Raw genomic sequence first — 13,556 nt, forward strand, 5'->3', positions numbered from 1 at the left:
ACCACCATAATTACCATCATTACCATCATCACTATCATCACCATCACCACCATCATCACCATCACCACCATCATCATCAACATCATCACCACTATCACCACCATCACCACCATCATCACCATCACCACCACCATCACCACCACCATCATCACCATCATCATCACCACCACCATCACCACCATCATTACCATCACCACCATCATTACCATCATCACTATCATCACTATCACCGTCATCACTACCATCATCATCACCACCACCATCATCACTATCACCACCATCATCATCACCACCACCATAATCACTATCTCCACCATCACCAACATCACCAACATCACCACCACCACCATCATCACCACCATCACCACCACCACCCCCCCCCCCCCTACTCTTCATCCTGCTGCTGCTGCTCCTTCCCGCGGGTGCCGGGAGGGAGGGGGGAAGGAGGGGATTGACCCCCCTCCACCCCCACCCCTCCACCCCTCCACCCCTCCACCCCCACCCCCTCCACCCCCTCCACCCCCACCCCTCCACCCCCTCCACCCCTCCACCCCTCCACCCCCTCCACCCCCTCCACCCCCACCCCCTCCACCCCCTCCACCCGTCCACCCCCACCCCCTCCACCCACTCCCTTCACATCCCCCCCCCTACATTCCCCCCCCCACCCCCTCCACCTCCCCAAAGCCCTCCACCACCCCCCACCCTCCTCATCCACCCCCTCCACCCCCTCCATCTCCTCCACCACCCCCCTCCCATCCACCCCCTCCACCCCCTCCACCCCCCCCTCCACCTCCCCACCCCCCCACCCCCACCCCCTCCACCCCCTCCACCCCCCCCTCCCACCGGCGCCTCTGTGGATTCAAGGAGGGGACCCGGGAGAGGCCACTTGGCAGCAGCAGCAGCAGTAGCGCGCCCGCCGATAAAAGGCGCCGCGCTCGCCAGTTGCGGGCGACAGTCGCGGGCAAGCGACAGTCGCGGGCAACAGTTTGCAAGCGACATTCGCGGTCAACAGTCGATCCTGCCAGAGCGGGTAAGCGTTGTGAAGTATCGCAGTGTGCGGCTGCTGTCGAGATGCCTGTGCATGTGCGTTGCGTGTCCGGGTGTGGCAATGCGTCTAGCAAAACATCGCCACTCGGGGGAGACAAAGGCGGCCGGGCGTTTGGTTGCTGGCCACCCACCCCCGCCCTGGTGCTCGCTAACAGCACTTGCCCCTACAGTCTGCTAAGGCTATACGGGGGGATCTTTGTCTTTGTTTTTTTGTCTGTGTGTGAGTGTGTGTGTGTATATATTTAACACCGGTGACGAATATCTGAACCAGTTCTGGGCCTCCCCTAGGTCGACTCGGCCTCAAATGAGTTCCTGGTGCGGTGTGTAGTAAACATCATCGCTACTTGGGGAGACAAAGGCGGCCGGGCGTGGTTGCTGGCCACCCAACCCCCTCTGCGTCAACGGATTGCTGCTCGCTACTCCTCGCACCCGACAGTCGGTTAAGGCTACAGGGGGGAGACCTTTCTCTTGACTTTGTGTGTGCGTGTGCCGTGTGCTCTGAAGAAGGTCCATTGGCCGAAACGTCGAATAGTAAGTTTCCCCGGTGGCTAGGAGATGTTAACTACCTCGCCTAGTATACAGGAGGTCGTGGGTTTTATCCCGACCCTGAAGCCTACTGTTTATTTGGAGTTTGCGTGTCTCTCTCTCTCTCTCATCATCATCTTCACTGTGGCTAGGAGATGTTAACTACCTCGCCTGGTATACAGGAGGTCGTGGGTTTGATTCCGACCCTGATGCCTGCTGCATATTAAAAGTTTGCGTCTCTCTTTCTCTCATCATAATCACGGTGGCGAGGAGATGTTAACTACCTCGCCTGGTGTACGGAAATCTTGAATTAAAGCTTTCGTGACTGCAGGAATCAAATTCGTTGGGTCTTTCGTTAAAGTCACGTAGATAGGTTTAAAAAAAAATAAGAACTAAACCACGACGTTTCGATCGCAACACAGGCGGTCATGGTCAGGAAAAGAGGGTTAGCTTCTATTGTCAAACTGTTTAATAATCATCTTCTTTGGTTCTTTCGGAAAAGTCACGTAGAATGATAATAAAATAATAAATTGATAAAATAAAATAACACAATAATAATTATTTTATCAATTTATTATTTTATTATCATTCTACGTGACTTTACCGAAAGAACCAAAGAAGATGAATCATTGCAGTCACGAAAGCTTTAAATCGAAATGTTTAATAATCACATTTAGAATCAACGTCACGCGTTTTTCAATATTTGGCTGCTGCGATAAATTTCGACTTTGTGATGATGATGATGATATCATTTGTGATAGCCCGCGGTCGCTTCTAGGAAATGGAAAAGTTTGTAGTTTACGATAATATCGAGATTATTTATCCCCCTTTCTTCTTTGGTTCTTTCGGTAAAGTCACCACGTAGAATGAGAATAAAATAATAAAATAAAACAATACAATTCTCGCGACGTTTCGGCCACAACACAAGTGGCCTTCTTCAGGTGAAAGGAACAAACCTGTCGGGACGACAGAGCCGCAATGAACGCTGCTAAGATTCACAGCGACTTTTTAAGCTGGTTGAGAGAAGCGAGGCACCTTGACAAAAGGGGGTTTACATATCAAACAGGAGAATCTAGCATTGAAACAGTTGAGGGATTAGCTTGTGACTGGTCAAAGCCTACACATATCCACAGAGGCACCTAGTGCATGGACGCCAAAGGGGCTGCAACAAGTCAACCATCATACAGTAAACCGATGTGAAATAAAAAAATCCCGTGTTACTTAAACCCACGCTGAACGGCTAAAGACAACGTTGCACAATATTTTAACCCTCTTCACATTGCACGCGCTAACAATAGAGTTTTTGTTACGGCTACTGGACCGTTGTATATTTATCAGTACAGGCACTCCTCTACTTACGAACGAGTTAGGTTCCAGAGGTTTGTTCGAAAGTCGATTTCTTTGCAAAGTCGTAACTGTACTCCTGTTGATTCCAAATGTGTTTTACGGCATGCGTACTAAACACGGGGAATGGCTTTAAACGTTGTATCATCTCCTGTAAATGTAGATGCCACTGGTTCTTCACGGTCTGCAGATGTAGATGCCACTGGTTCTTCATGTTCTACAGATGTAGATGCCACTGATTCTTCACGTTCTGTAGATGTAGATGCCACTGGTTCTTCACGTTCTGCAGATGTAGATGCCACTGGTTCTTCACGTTCTGTAGGTGTAGATGCCACTGATTCTTCACGTTCTGTAGGTGTAGATGCCACTGATTCTTCACGTCTACAGATGTAGATGCCACTGGTTCTTCACGTTCTGTAGATGTAGATGCCACTGGTTCTTCACGTTCTACAGATGTAGATGCCACTCGTTCTTCACGTTCTACAGATGTAGATGCCACTGGTTCTTCACGTTCTGCAGATGTAGATGCCACTGGTTCTTCACGTTCTGTAGGTGTAGATGCCACTGGTTCTTCACGTTCTGCAGATGTAGATGCCACTGGTTATTCACGTTCTGCAGATGTAGATGCCACTGGTTCTTCACGTTCTGTAGATGTAGATGCCACTGATTCTTCACGTCTACAGATGTAGATGCCACTGGTTCTTCACGTTCTGCAGATGTAGATGCCACTGGTTCTTCACGTTCTGCAGATGTAGATGCCACTGGTTATTCACGTTCTGCAGATGTAGATGCCACTGGTTCTTCACGTTTTGCAGATGTAGATGCCACTGGTTCTTCACGTTCTACAGATGTAGATGCCACTGGTTCTTCACGTTCTGCAGATGTAGATGCCACTGGTTATTCACGTTCTGCAGATGTAGATGCCACTGGTTCTTCACGTTCTGTAGATGTAGATGCCACTGGTTCTTCACGTTCTGCAGATGTAGATGCCACTGGTTCTTCATGTTCTGCAGATGTAGATGCCACCACCGCCATCTATTGCGGGTGGCGGTTGAACTTTCACGACTCTCGGTCCGAATGTGCAACTCGACATACAGACCATGCTTGTGCGTATCTTTAAAGTTCATAAGTCGGTTTGTTCGTAAGTAGATGAGTCCCTGCTTCAAGAATGATGAAGCAATACAATCGAAGGCTTTATACCCTGCCAGGCTCTGGCACAGGAGGTGTTAAGATGTCCAAAATCACCAAATAGAGAGCGGTACCTAAATGATTACAAGGTGCCGTCAAGTCTGCATGCACCACGTACCCTGTCTGGCAATAACACGGGAGATGATAAGATGTCCAAAGCACCCAAATAGACATTAGTACCTATTAGAAAACAGTGTCAAGTCTATACTCTTTGGTTCTATTGGGTAAAGTCACGTAGGTAAAAAATAAAATAACAAAAATCACGACGTTTCGGCCACAACACAAGCGGCCTTCATCAGGTGAAGGGACGAGACTGTCAGGAGGACAGCGCTGGAGTGAAATCTAGAAGTGTCAAGTCTGTATTAACCACACATCACGCTTGTGGGGAAATCAAGCCAACAATTCTTTTTTTAAAAATCTTGTTTAAAAAGGTGTACAGAGCGTTTTTGATCAAGGCGTTGAACGAAGAATTGTCCATTTGTAAAGCAGAAGATTGGAGTTGAGATGAGTTGATGAGAAGGTTGGCGGTACGTGAGGATGATGCTAATGAAAGTGACAGTGAGTGGATGATCATTTTGATGATGCGTGGAATAAACGACGACGATGATGATGATGATGAAAGTAACAGTGAGTGGATGATGATGATGATGGTGATGAGTGGAATAGATCATGATGATGATGAAAGTGGCAGTGAGTGCGAAGATGATGATGATGAAAGTAACAGTGAGTGGAAAATGATGATGATGATGATGGCGATGAGGGGAATAGATCATGATGATGATGAAAGTGGCAGTGAGTGCGAAGATGATGATGATGATGATGGTGAGTTAGTGAGTTGGTAGAGAAGTTGGGAAGAGTGATGGTGTATTTTGTGATGGGGGTTTGGAGGGGGAAGGAGTGAGTTGTCAATCTAGATGATGATGATTTAAAAGTAGCACAGCTCTCAGTGGCCCTCCCCGTGTCGGAAGAAAGAGAACGTTCCAGACGGCCGCTTTCTGCGGCCGTCTGGCTCCATCTACGTCGCTAGGGCTTTGCTCATTGCCGCCGAGCTCACAATTTCCGGTCGGCCGGAGTCCACCCAAACCCAGGGCCCTCTCACCAAGTCACGCTTCTCCTTCCGTCACTCGTTCTCCTCCAAGGCTTATATCCCACCCTGATTTTACAAGCTGTGGTTACTCGCTCTCCTCCAAGGCTTATATCCCACCCTGATGTTACAAGCTTTGGCCACTCGCTACCCTCCAAGGCTTACATCCCAGCCTGATGTTACAAGCTTTGTCCACTTGCTACCCTCCAAGGCTTACATCCCAGCCTGATGTTACAAGCTTTGGCCACTCGCTACCCTCCAAGGCTTACATCCCACCCTGATGTTACAAGCTTTGGCCACTCGCTCCCCTCCAAGGCTTACATCCCAGCCTGATGTTACAATCTTTGGCCACTCGCTACCCTCCAAGGCTTACATCCCAGCCTGATGTTACAAGCTTTGGCCACTCGCTCTCCTCCAAGGCTTATATCCCACCCTGATGTTACAATCTTTGGCCACTCACTCCCTTCCAAGGCTTACATCCCAGCCTGATGTTACAAGCTTTGGCCACTCGCTCTCCTCCAAGGCTTACATCCCACTCTGATGTTACAAGCTTTGGCCACTCGCTCTCCTCCAAGGCTTTCATCCCACCCTGATGTCACAAGCTTTGGTCACTCGCTACCCTCCAAGGCTTACATCCCACTCTGATGTTACTAGCTTTGGCCACTCGCTCTCCTCCAAGGCTTACATTCCACTCTGACGTTACAAGCTTTGGTCACTCGCTCCCCTCCAAGGCTTATATCCCACTCTGATGTTACAATCTTTGGCTACTCGCTCCCCTCCGAGGCTTACATCCCAGCCTGATGTTACAAGCTTTGGCCACTCGCTCGCCTCCAAGGCTTACATCCCAGCCTGATGTTACAAGCTTTCGCCACTCGCTCGCCTCCAAGGCTTACATCCCACTCTGATGTTACAATCTTTGGCCACTCGCTACCCTCCAAGGCTTACATCCCACTCTGATGTTACAATCTTTGGCCACTCGCTCCCCTCCGAGGCTTACATCCCAGCCTGATGTTACAAGCTTTGGCCACTCGCTCGCCTCCAAGGCTTACATCCAACTCTGATGTTACAAGCTTTGGCCACTCGCTCTCCCCAGGGTCTGGAATGCTATTGCCAATAAACTGCAACATGAATCACTACTTATGAGATCTTCTTTGGTTCTTTCGGTAAAGTCACCACGTAGAATGAGAATAAAATAATAAATTGATAAAATAAAATAACACAATAATATTCTCACGACGTTTCGGCCACAACACAAGCGGCCTTCATCAGGTGAAGGGACGAGACTGTCTGGTAGGACAGCGCTGGAGTGAAAGAGCCACGTTCAGATCACGGCCTTTAAGCAGTGTGACAGGCCGTGATCTGAACGTGATCTGAAAGTGGCTCTTTCACTCCAGTGCTGTCCTACCAAACAGTCTCGTCCCTTCACCTGGTGAAGGCCGCTTGTGTTGTGGCCGAAACGTCGTGAGAATATTATTGTGTTATTTTATTTTATCAATTTATTATTTTATTCTCATTCTACGTGGTGACTTTACCGAAAGAACCAAAGAAGATGAATCATTGCAGTCACGAAAGCTTTAAATCGATACTTATGAGATCTTCACTCAAAACTGCTCTAGAGGAGTTGTACACCCCTAGCTACCACTGCTATTCAGTGGCCTAAAATAAAATAAAATATTTCGCTCCGGATGACCGCTGCAAAGTATTATCTGTATTTTGATTTAGTGCGCTGATCTTAAAGGTGCATTGACAAATTTGATACTCCGACTGATGCTCCTGCTGTTGTGGAGTGACTCACGCAGCCAGCTATGGTTGCAGGGTTTGGTGGTACATGTTGTTTATGTCGTTTGTTGTGAAGATTCAGTCACAGTTCCTATGATCACTGTTACATTGCTTTCACGGCTTTATTTTGGTGATTCGAAAACGTTTTTTGGTTTGGCCATGTTTGTTTGTTGTAGTACGGAGTTAGACTGATGGCCTTAATCTAAGTTGTCTTGTTGTTGTTGTTGTTTGACTTGCATCCCACTGGGATGTTTGCACACAGCGTTGGTGTACGGTGCTTTTTCTGGACTATTTTGCTGTTTTTTCCTCGATTTTCTGTTTGCACAGTCACAGTCACTTTAAGATGTTTTCTTGTTCATGTTTTTGGTTTTTGCCTGTTGCGGTTGCACCAGATTCAAGAGCCGAATGGCTCAGAGGGCTATACCACGTAAATAAAACTGAAACTGAACAAAAAAAGAACTCCTCTAAGGCTTACATCTCATTCTGATCTGAAATCTTTGGACACTCGTTTTCCTCCAAGGATAACATCCAACCTGCCACCAAACTTCCTAATCATTTCCTCATCTTTACACGACTCGACTATTGTAATTGTCTCATGTTCGGTGTACCATCCTACGCGTTAAAGCCGCTCCAACAAAATCAACGCGCCGCCTCACGTATCATCTTCAATCTCCCCTTTTATGCCCCACACGTCATCTCTCCTCATTCAGCTACACTGGCTCCCTGTTTATTATTGGCGCCTCTTCAAATCAATTACCCTTATTTATAAAGAGCTCTCCGCGGCCTGGCTACCTTACCTCCCTTCTCTCATCTCACTTCACGTTCCCTGCCCCGCTCTCTGTGTTCTAAATCTTTGCCATCCTCTTTCCGTTCCTCCTTCTCAGTGTGCACATTCTCGGTTTCGCTCATTCCCTCTCCCCGCCACCCCCGTCACTGGATTCAACTGCCCTTGCACGTCAAACAATCGCTCTCTCTCTCTCACTGCCTTCCGTTCTTCTGTTAAACCCGCCACTTGTTACTCTCTATTGCTCACCCTTCCTTCTCCCCCCAGTGTTGTCCTCTCCAACTCGCATTAACGCCGCCTTCCCTATTCCCCAACTCCCCGTGGTCACCCGTCATCAATCAACTCATCCCATTTCCACCTTCGCTCATTCCACGCATCGCAGTCGCCACCGCCACCACCATCACACCACCACCACCACCACCTCGTTTTACATCTATCCCATCCACTCATCTCGTTTTAATCTCACCAACCATCTTGTACCATACTTCCATCACTGTACAGCGCCTTGGCTAAGAAGCTATAAAAATGTCACCTCCTCCCCCCCTCCCCCCCTCCCCCTAAAATCCCCCCCATTCCTCCCACCTCGCTAGCCATGGAGTCCACAAATCTGTCTGCCAATGCCTTGGATGCCACCAACGCCACCTCGGACCTCATCCTCATGGCCACGCTCTTCCGAGACCCACCCGCCGCTCGCTACTCGGCCTTCGCGGCCCTCCTCCTCGTCTACGCCTTCACGGTGGCGGCCAACGCGACGCTGGGCCTCGTCATCTGCCTCGAGGCGAACCTCCACCGGCCCATGTACGTGCTCATGGCGCTGCTGGCGCTCACCGACGTCCTGGAGACGACCAACGCGCTGCCGAGGATCATGGCCAACCTCGTCTCGAGCAGCAACTACGTGCCCATGCCCGAGTGCATCGCCCAGATGTTCTTCTACCACATAGCCATCAGGGTGCAGTCGTTCATCCTCACCGCCATGTCCGTGGACCGCTACGTGGCCATCGTCCACCCGCTGCGCTACCACTCGATCATGTCCAACGCGCTGGTCCTCAAGGTCTTCCTGGCGTCCGTGGCGCTCGCGGCGTTGCCGATCATCGGCTACGTGAGTGTGGTGGTGCGCCTGAACTTCTGCCGGGTCAAGGTCACCTACTCGCCCAACTGCGACATCATGATGATTAGCAACCTGTCGTGCAGCGACCTCTACCCCAACGTCTTCTACACGTACGCGAACATCATCACGGGCATCGCCCTGCCGCTGCTGCTCGTCGTCGCCATGTACGGGCTCGTCTTCGCCGACCTCCGCCGCCGGAGGGGCGGCTCGTCGCAGCAGAGGCACAGGAAGGCCGTGCACACGTGCGTGACGCACCTGTTCAACGTCGCCGTCTTCTTCAGCTCCATCGTGTTCACCTTCATCAACGGCCTCAACCTCTACACGATCCCGCGCGACGTTCGGTTCCCGCTGCAGAGCCTCCAGTACGTGGTGCCGCCCGCCCTCAACCCGGTGGTGTACGGGCTGCGCACGGCCGAGATCAGGCGAGCCTTCGTGAGGCTCGTGACGAGGCGCGTGGCTCCCGCGGCGTCCGCCAAGTGAAACAAATTGACCGTTGCCCATGTGCTCGTCCCTCGTCTCTTCTGCAGCAACATCATCATCATCATCACCACCACAATCGTTGTTGACCGTTGTCCATGTGCTCATTGCACGTCTCTTCTGCAACAGCATCATCGTCGTCGTCGTCATCACTAATCGTTATCTTCATCGTGGGAGTCATCACTATTTTCATGCGGGTTTCCTACCACATGTAAGCACTCAATGAATTGGGCCGATAACGCATGCAAATGTGGTTAGAGGAACGCAGAGCTTGGCAATTGTTGGAAGCGCCGGCTATTCATCATTGCATAGCTCCTGCTTCTGCCGCTTTTATGCTCCTCATCCGGTTAGCACGGTTGTCTATGTACGGTGCGAAAGAAGTTCAACATACATACATTCATAGAGGGGTCGGTTACGTACAGTGAAAAATAAGTTCAACGTACATACACACGCGGCACGGTTGGCTACGTACGGTGTGAAAGAAGTTCAACATATATAGCATGGTTGGCTGCGTGGCTGCCATAAACGTGGACATTTATAGCAGCCAAATACTCTAAACGGATGTTGATTACAAACTTGGAGGGAAAAAAAACAAAGGAACCGGTAGAAAAAAATCCACGTGACCACAGGGAGAACATTCAAACTCCAAATATACAGCGTTAGGGTTGGGATGTAACCCACGACCTCGTGTATACCGGGCGAGATAGTTAACATCTTGCCACCGCGGCGCCCATGTGGAAAACAAAAATAGCCTTTGAGAAAAACTCACCCGTTCCGTGATGGCCCCTTGCCGGCTCGGCTCGGATATGCCAGTGGGAAAGTGGGATCGGGACTCCAATCACATCTTACTGATAGGTGTGTGCGTGCGATCGTTTTTGGCGTGAACTATCAGCTAAATCACAAAGCCGCAGAGTCTCTCTACTCAAATGAGCAATATAGCCGTACGAAAGAAGAAGATGCACACACGGAAAATGTTAAACTCTCTAGTAGTGGTGTGGCGAGTGTGGTTATCCAGAACAGACCGTAGTACAACGTTTAACGATACAATGACCCCCCCCCCCAACCCGATTCACAAATACGAGGAAGAAATCACAGCGAAGATGATTCATTACTCCGCTACTGCTCCTGACATGGTAGTTATCTGGGCTTGACCACCTGAATGTGAAATTGTAAACGTTGCTCTGCAATCTACATCGGCAGCCATACGGAAGAAGAAGACGATATATTGTTGTTTTTTTCGGTAAAGTAACGTTAATTTTTTTTTATTATAGAAATTATAAAAATAAAAGAAAAAATAATAGTGGTTTTTGTTTTGTTTTATTATTTTCAATGCATTTTTATTTTACATTTTTTATTTTAATAAAATGTCACAATTTTTTCATTTTTAATTTTTATTGTGGGTATTTTGCTTTTATTATTTTCAATTTATTCTGTTTATTTTGTATTTTTATTTTATTTAAGAATAAAAGTGTTTTCTATCTACACGACTTTACCCGAAAGAACCAGGACTATGAATTCCTGCAGTCACGAAAGTTTTAAGTCAAAATTTAAGAAAACGATTGAAAGTGATGGCGTTGATCTCGTTTTAAAGTCACCCCCGTGCTCGGAGTGGAAATTCCACATTCCTCTGGTGGAAAACAGTTCATAATAATGGAACAGGCATGCCAATGGCTACGATAATTCAGTGCGTAGAAATGTTGCCGCCCACTCACGGCGCGAATTGCGTAAATGGCGGCGCGGGGAGTGAACGCCGGGTCGCGATTGGCCAAACGGGGGTAGGATCGGCGGCGTCTTAGTCCCCCACCCACCTCTTCCCACAGGATACACGTCGGCGGTCACGTGACTCCCCACCCCCCCCACCCCATGTCAGAGCAACGTGGGAGACACTATGGCGTCAGGTTGTCCGGGGTGTCAATTCGTGGACCAGGGATCATCACATCGCCAGGCCTGTTAGTTGGGGGTGCCCGCGGGGGCGCTAGGAGATGTTAACTACCTCGCTTGGTATGCAGGAGGTCGTGGAATTCGATCCCGACCTTGACGAAGCCTGCTGCTGTATATTTGGAGTTTGCATGTCTCTCTCTCATCATCATCACCACCACGGTAGATAGATGTTAACTACCTCGCCTGGTATACAGGAGGTCGTGGGTTCCATCCAGACCCTGACTCCCGCTGTATATTTGGAGTCTGCGTGTCTCTCTCTCTCTCTCTTTTACCCGTGGTGAGACGTTAACTACCTCGCCTGGTGTGCAGGAGGTCGTGGAATTCGATCCCGACCTTGACGAAGATTTTTTTTGTAATCCGGGTCATCCGGTTTTTGTTGCCCTCCACATTTAGAATGAATGTCACGCTTTTACAGTATGTGGTTGTTGTAAAATGTCCGTGTGATAATCCACTTTGTTGAGCTTTCATTTGTGACGAAGGCCCCTTCCGACAAAGAGCTACAATGCAGTAGCTCAGGGGGGACCTTACCTCGTAAAATAATAAATCGTTTTTAGTATGCCGACGTTTTTGGTGAGTTGGTGCAAATAAATAAAGGTGCACCACAGTGGCTGCCTTTATGCAAGGTTGGTGGACAAGCGAGCAACGGGACGCCAGCATGAATCACCCCCATGGCACCTACCCACGCACCCACTTACCTATCCACTCAACTACCCACTCATTTTTATAGCCACTCAACTACCCACTCACCCACGCACGCACTCACCAACCCACTCAGAGAGAGAGAGAGAGACACACACAGAGAGAGAGACAGAGACAGACAGACAGACAGTAATGGACAGAAATAGACAGACAGGGACAAACAGAGACAGACAGACAGATAGACAGAGACAGACAGACAGAGACAGACAGACCGAGACAGACAGACAGACACAGAGACAGACAGAGACAGACTTACAGAAACAGACAGACAGAGACAGACAGAAATAGACAGACAGAGACAGAGAGACAGACAGACACAGAAAGAAACAGCCAGAAAGAGACTGACAGAGAGAGAGACAGACAGAGACAGAAACAGACAGGCAGAGACAGACAGAGACATACACAGAGAGAAGGACAGACAGAGAGACAGACAGAAAGAGAGACAGAGAGAGACGGAGAGATAGACAGAGAAAAAGAGAGTGACGGAGAGACAGACACAGAGACAGACAGAGACAGACACAGACAGACAGAAAGAGAGACAGACAGAGAGACACACACCCAGACAAACCCAGACACACACAACCCACACACGCCCACCCAGACACCCACACCCACCCAGACACACCCAGACACACACACCCACCCAGACACACCCAGCCACACACGCATCCAGACACACCCACCCAGACACACCCAGACACACACACCCAGAAACATACACCCACCCAGACACACCCAGACACACACCCAGACACACACACCCACCCAGACACAGCCACACACACACACACCCAGACACACCCAGACACACAGACCCACCCAGACACACCCACCCAGAAACACCCAGACAAAACAACAACCGCCATTCGCCACTAAGTGGCGGTGACGTCACCAAGTGGCGGTGACGTCACCACGACGCTTGTGGCAGGCCATGTGCATTTTGAGGCCACGTGAAGTTTCGAACGCCCGCTGGCAGGAGGTCACGGGGCAGACCCAGGTGCCACGGGTCGACTGACTGAGATGACTGAGATGACTGGCTGATGCACCACCTTTGCCCCCTTCTGTGCCAACTTGCTGTGCTTTAGCTATCCGGCACTCCGCTCGTTGTTGTGAGCGTCGCTCCTCCGCCCTCCGTTGTTGTTGGGGGGCGACTGCCTCCAACTGCCCAGTAGCATCCTTCACGAGCCTCCTCCACAGAGGCCGATCTTGACACCGCTGGTACCAGTCATCGGCAAGTCCACTCAGCTCCACGTCCTCCTGTACCACATCACTCCATCTCTTCTCTAGCCCGTGCCGCGCCCGCTAAGCCCCCTCAATCCGGCCAAACAAAAGCTCTTTCGGCATGCGGTGGCTGGGCATGCGGGCTACACGACCCAGCCAACGCAGCCTTGCCTGCCGGAGGAGCTCACCGATGGGACTTTGCCCAGATCTTTCAAGGATTTGTAAGCTTCTCGCACAATCCAGCCTGGTTAAACCCAGGATGGATCGTAGGCAGGCCAGCCTAAATGTTTCTAACTGGCGAAGATGCTCCATTAGGGGGGTCCACGTTTCGCAAGCGTAGAGAAGGGAGGGAATGACTG

At 49.9% G+C, this 13,556-nt stretch overlaps 1 protein-coding gene across 1 annotated transcript; it reads left to right on the plus strand.

Moving 5' to 3' along the window:
- Positions 1-881: 881 nt before the first annotated feature.
- On the plus strand, positions 882-12,834 carry LOC116957183 (olfactory receptor 8H2-like). The gene is made up of 2 exons (XM_032979187.2): positions 882-1,030; positions 8,342-12,834. Exon 2 carries the CDS (start codon positions 8,344-8,346, stop codon positions 9,337-9,339), a length of 996 nt encoding a protein of 331 aa, XP_032835078.1. The 5' UTR covers positions 882-1,030; positions 8,342-8,343; the 3' UTR covers positions 9,340-12,834.
- Positions 12,835-13,556: the final 722 nt, after the last annotated feature.

This window comes from Petromyzon marinus, chromosome 70 (assembly GCF_048934315.1).
Source record: "Petromyzon marinus isolate PM22_M1 ecotype Great Lakes invasive population chromosome 70, UKy_Petmar_22M1.pri1.0, whole genome shotgun sequence".
Taxonomy (NCBI): Eukaryota; Metazoa; Chordata; class Hyperoartia; order Petromyzontiformes; family Petromyzontidae; genus Petromyzon; species Petromyzon marinus.

Bases quoted from the DNA above. Each gene is read 5' to 3' on its own strand.
- LOC116957183 (XM_032979187.2), top strand. From the start codon at position 8,344: ATGGAGTCCACAAATCTGTCTGCCAATGCCTTGGATGCCACCAACGCC.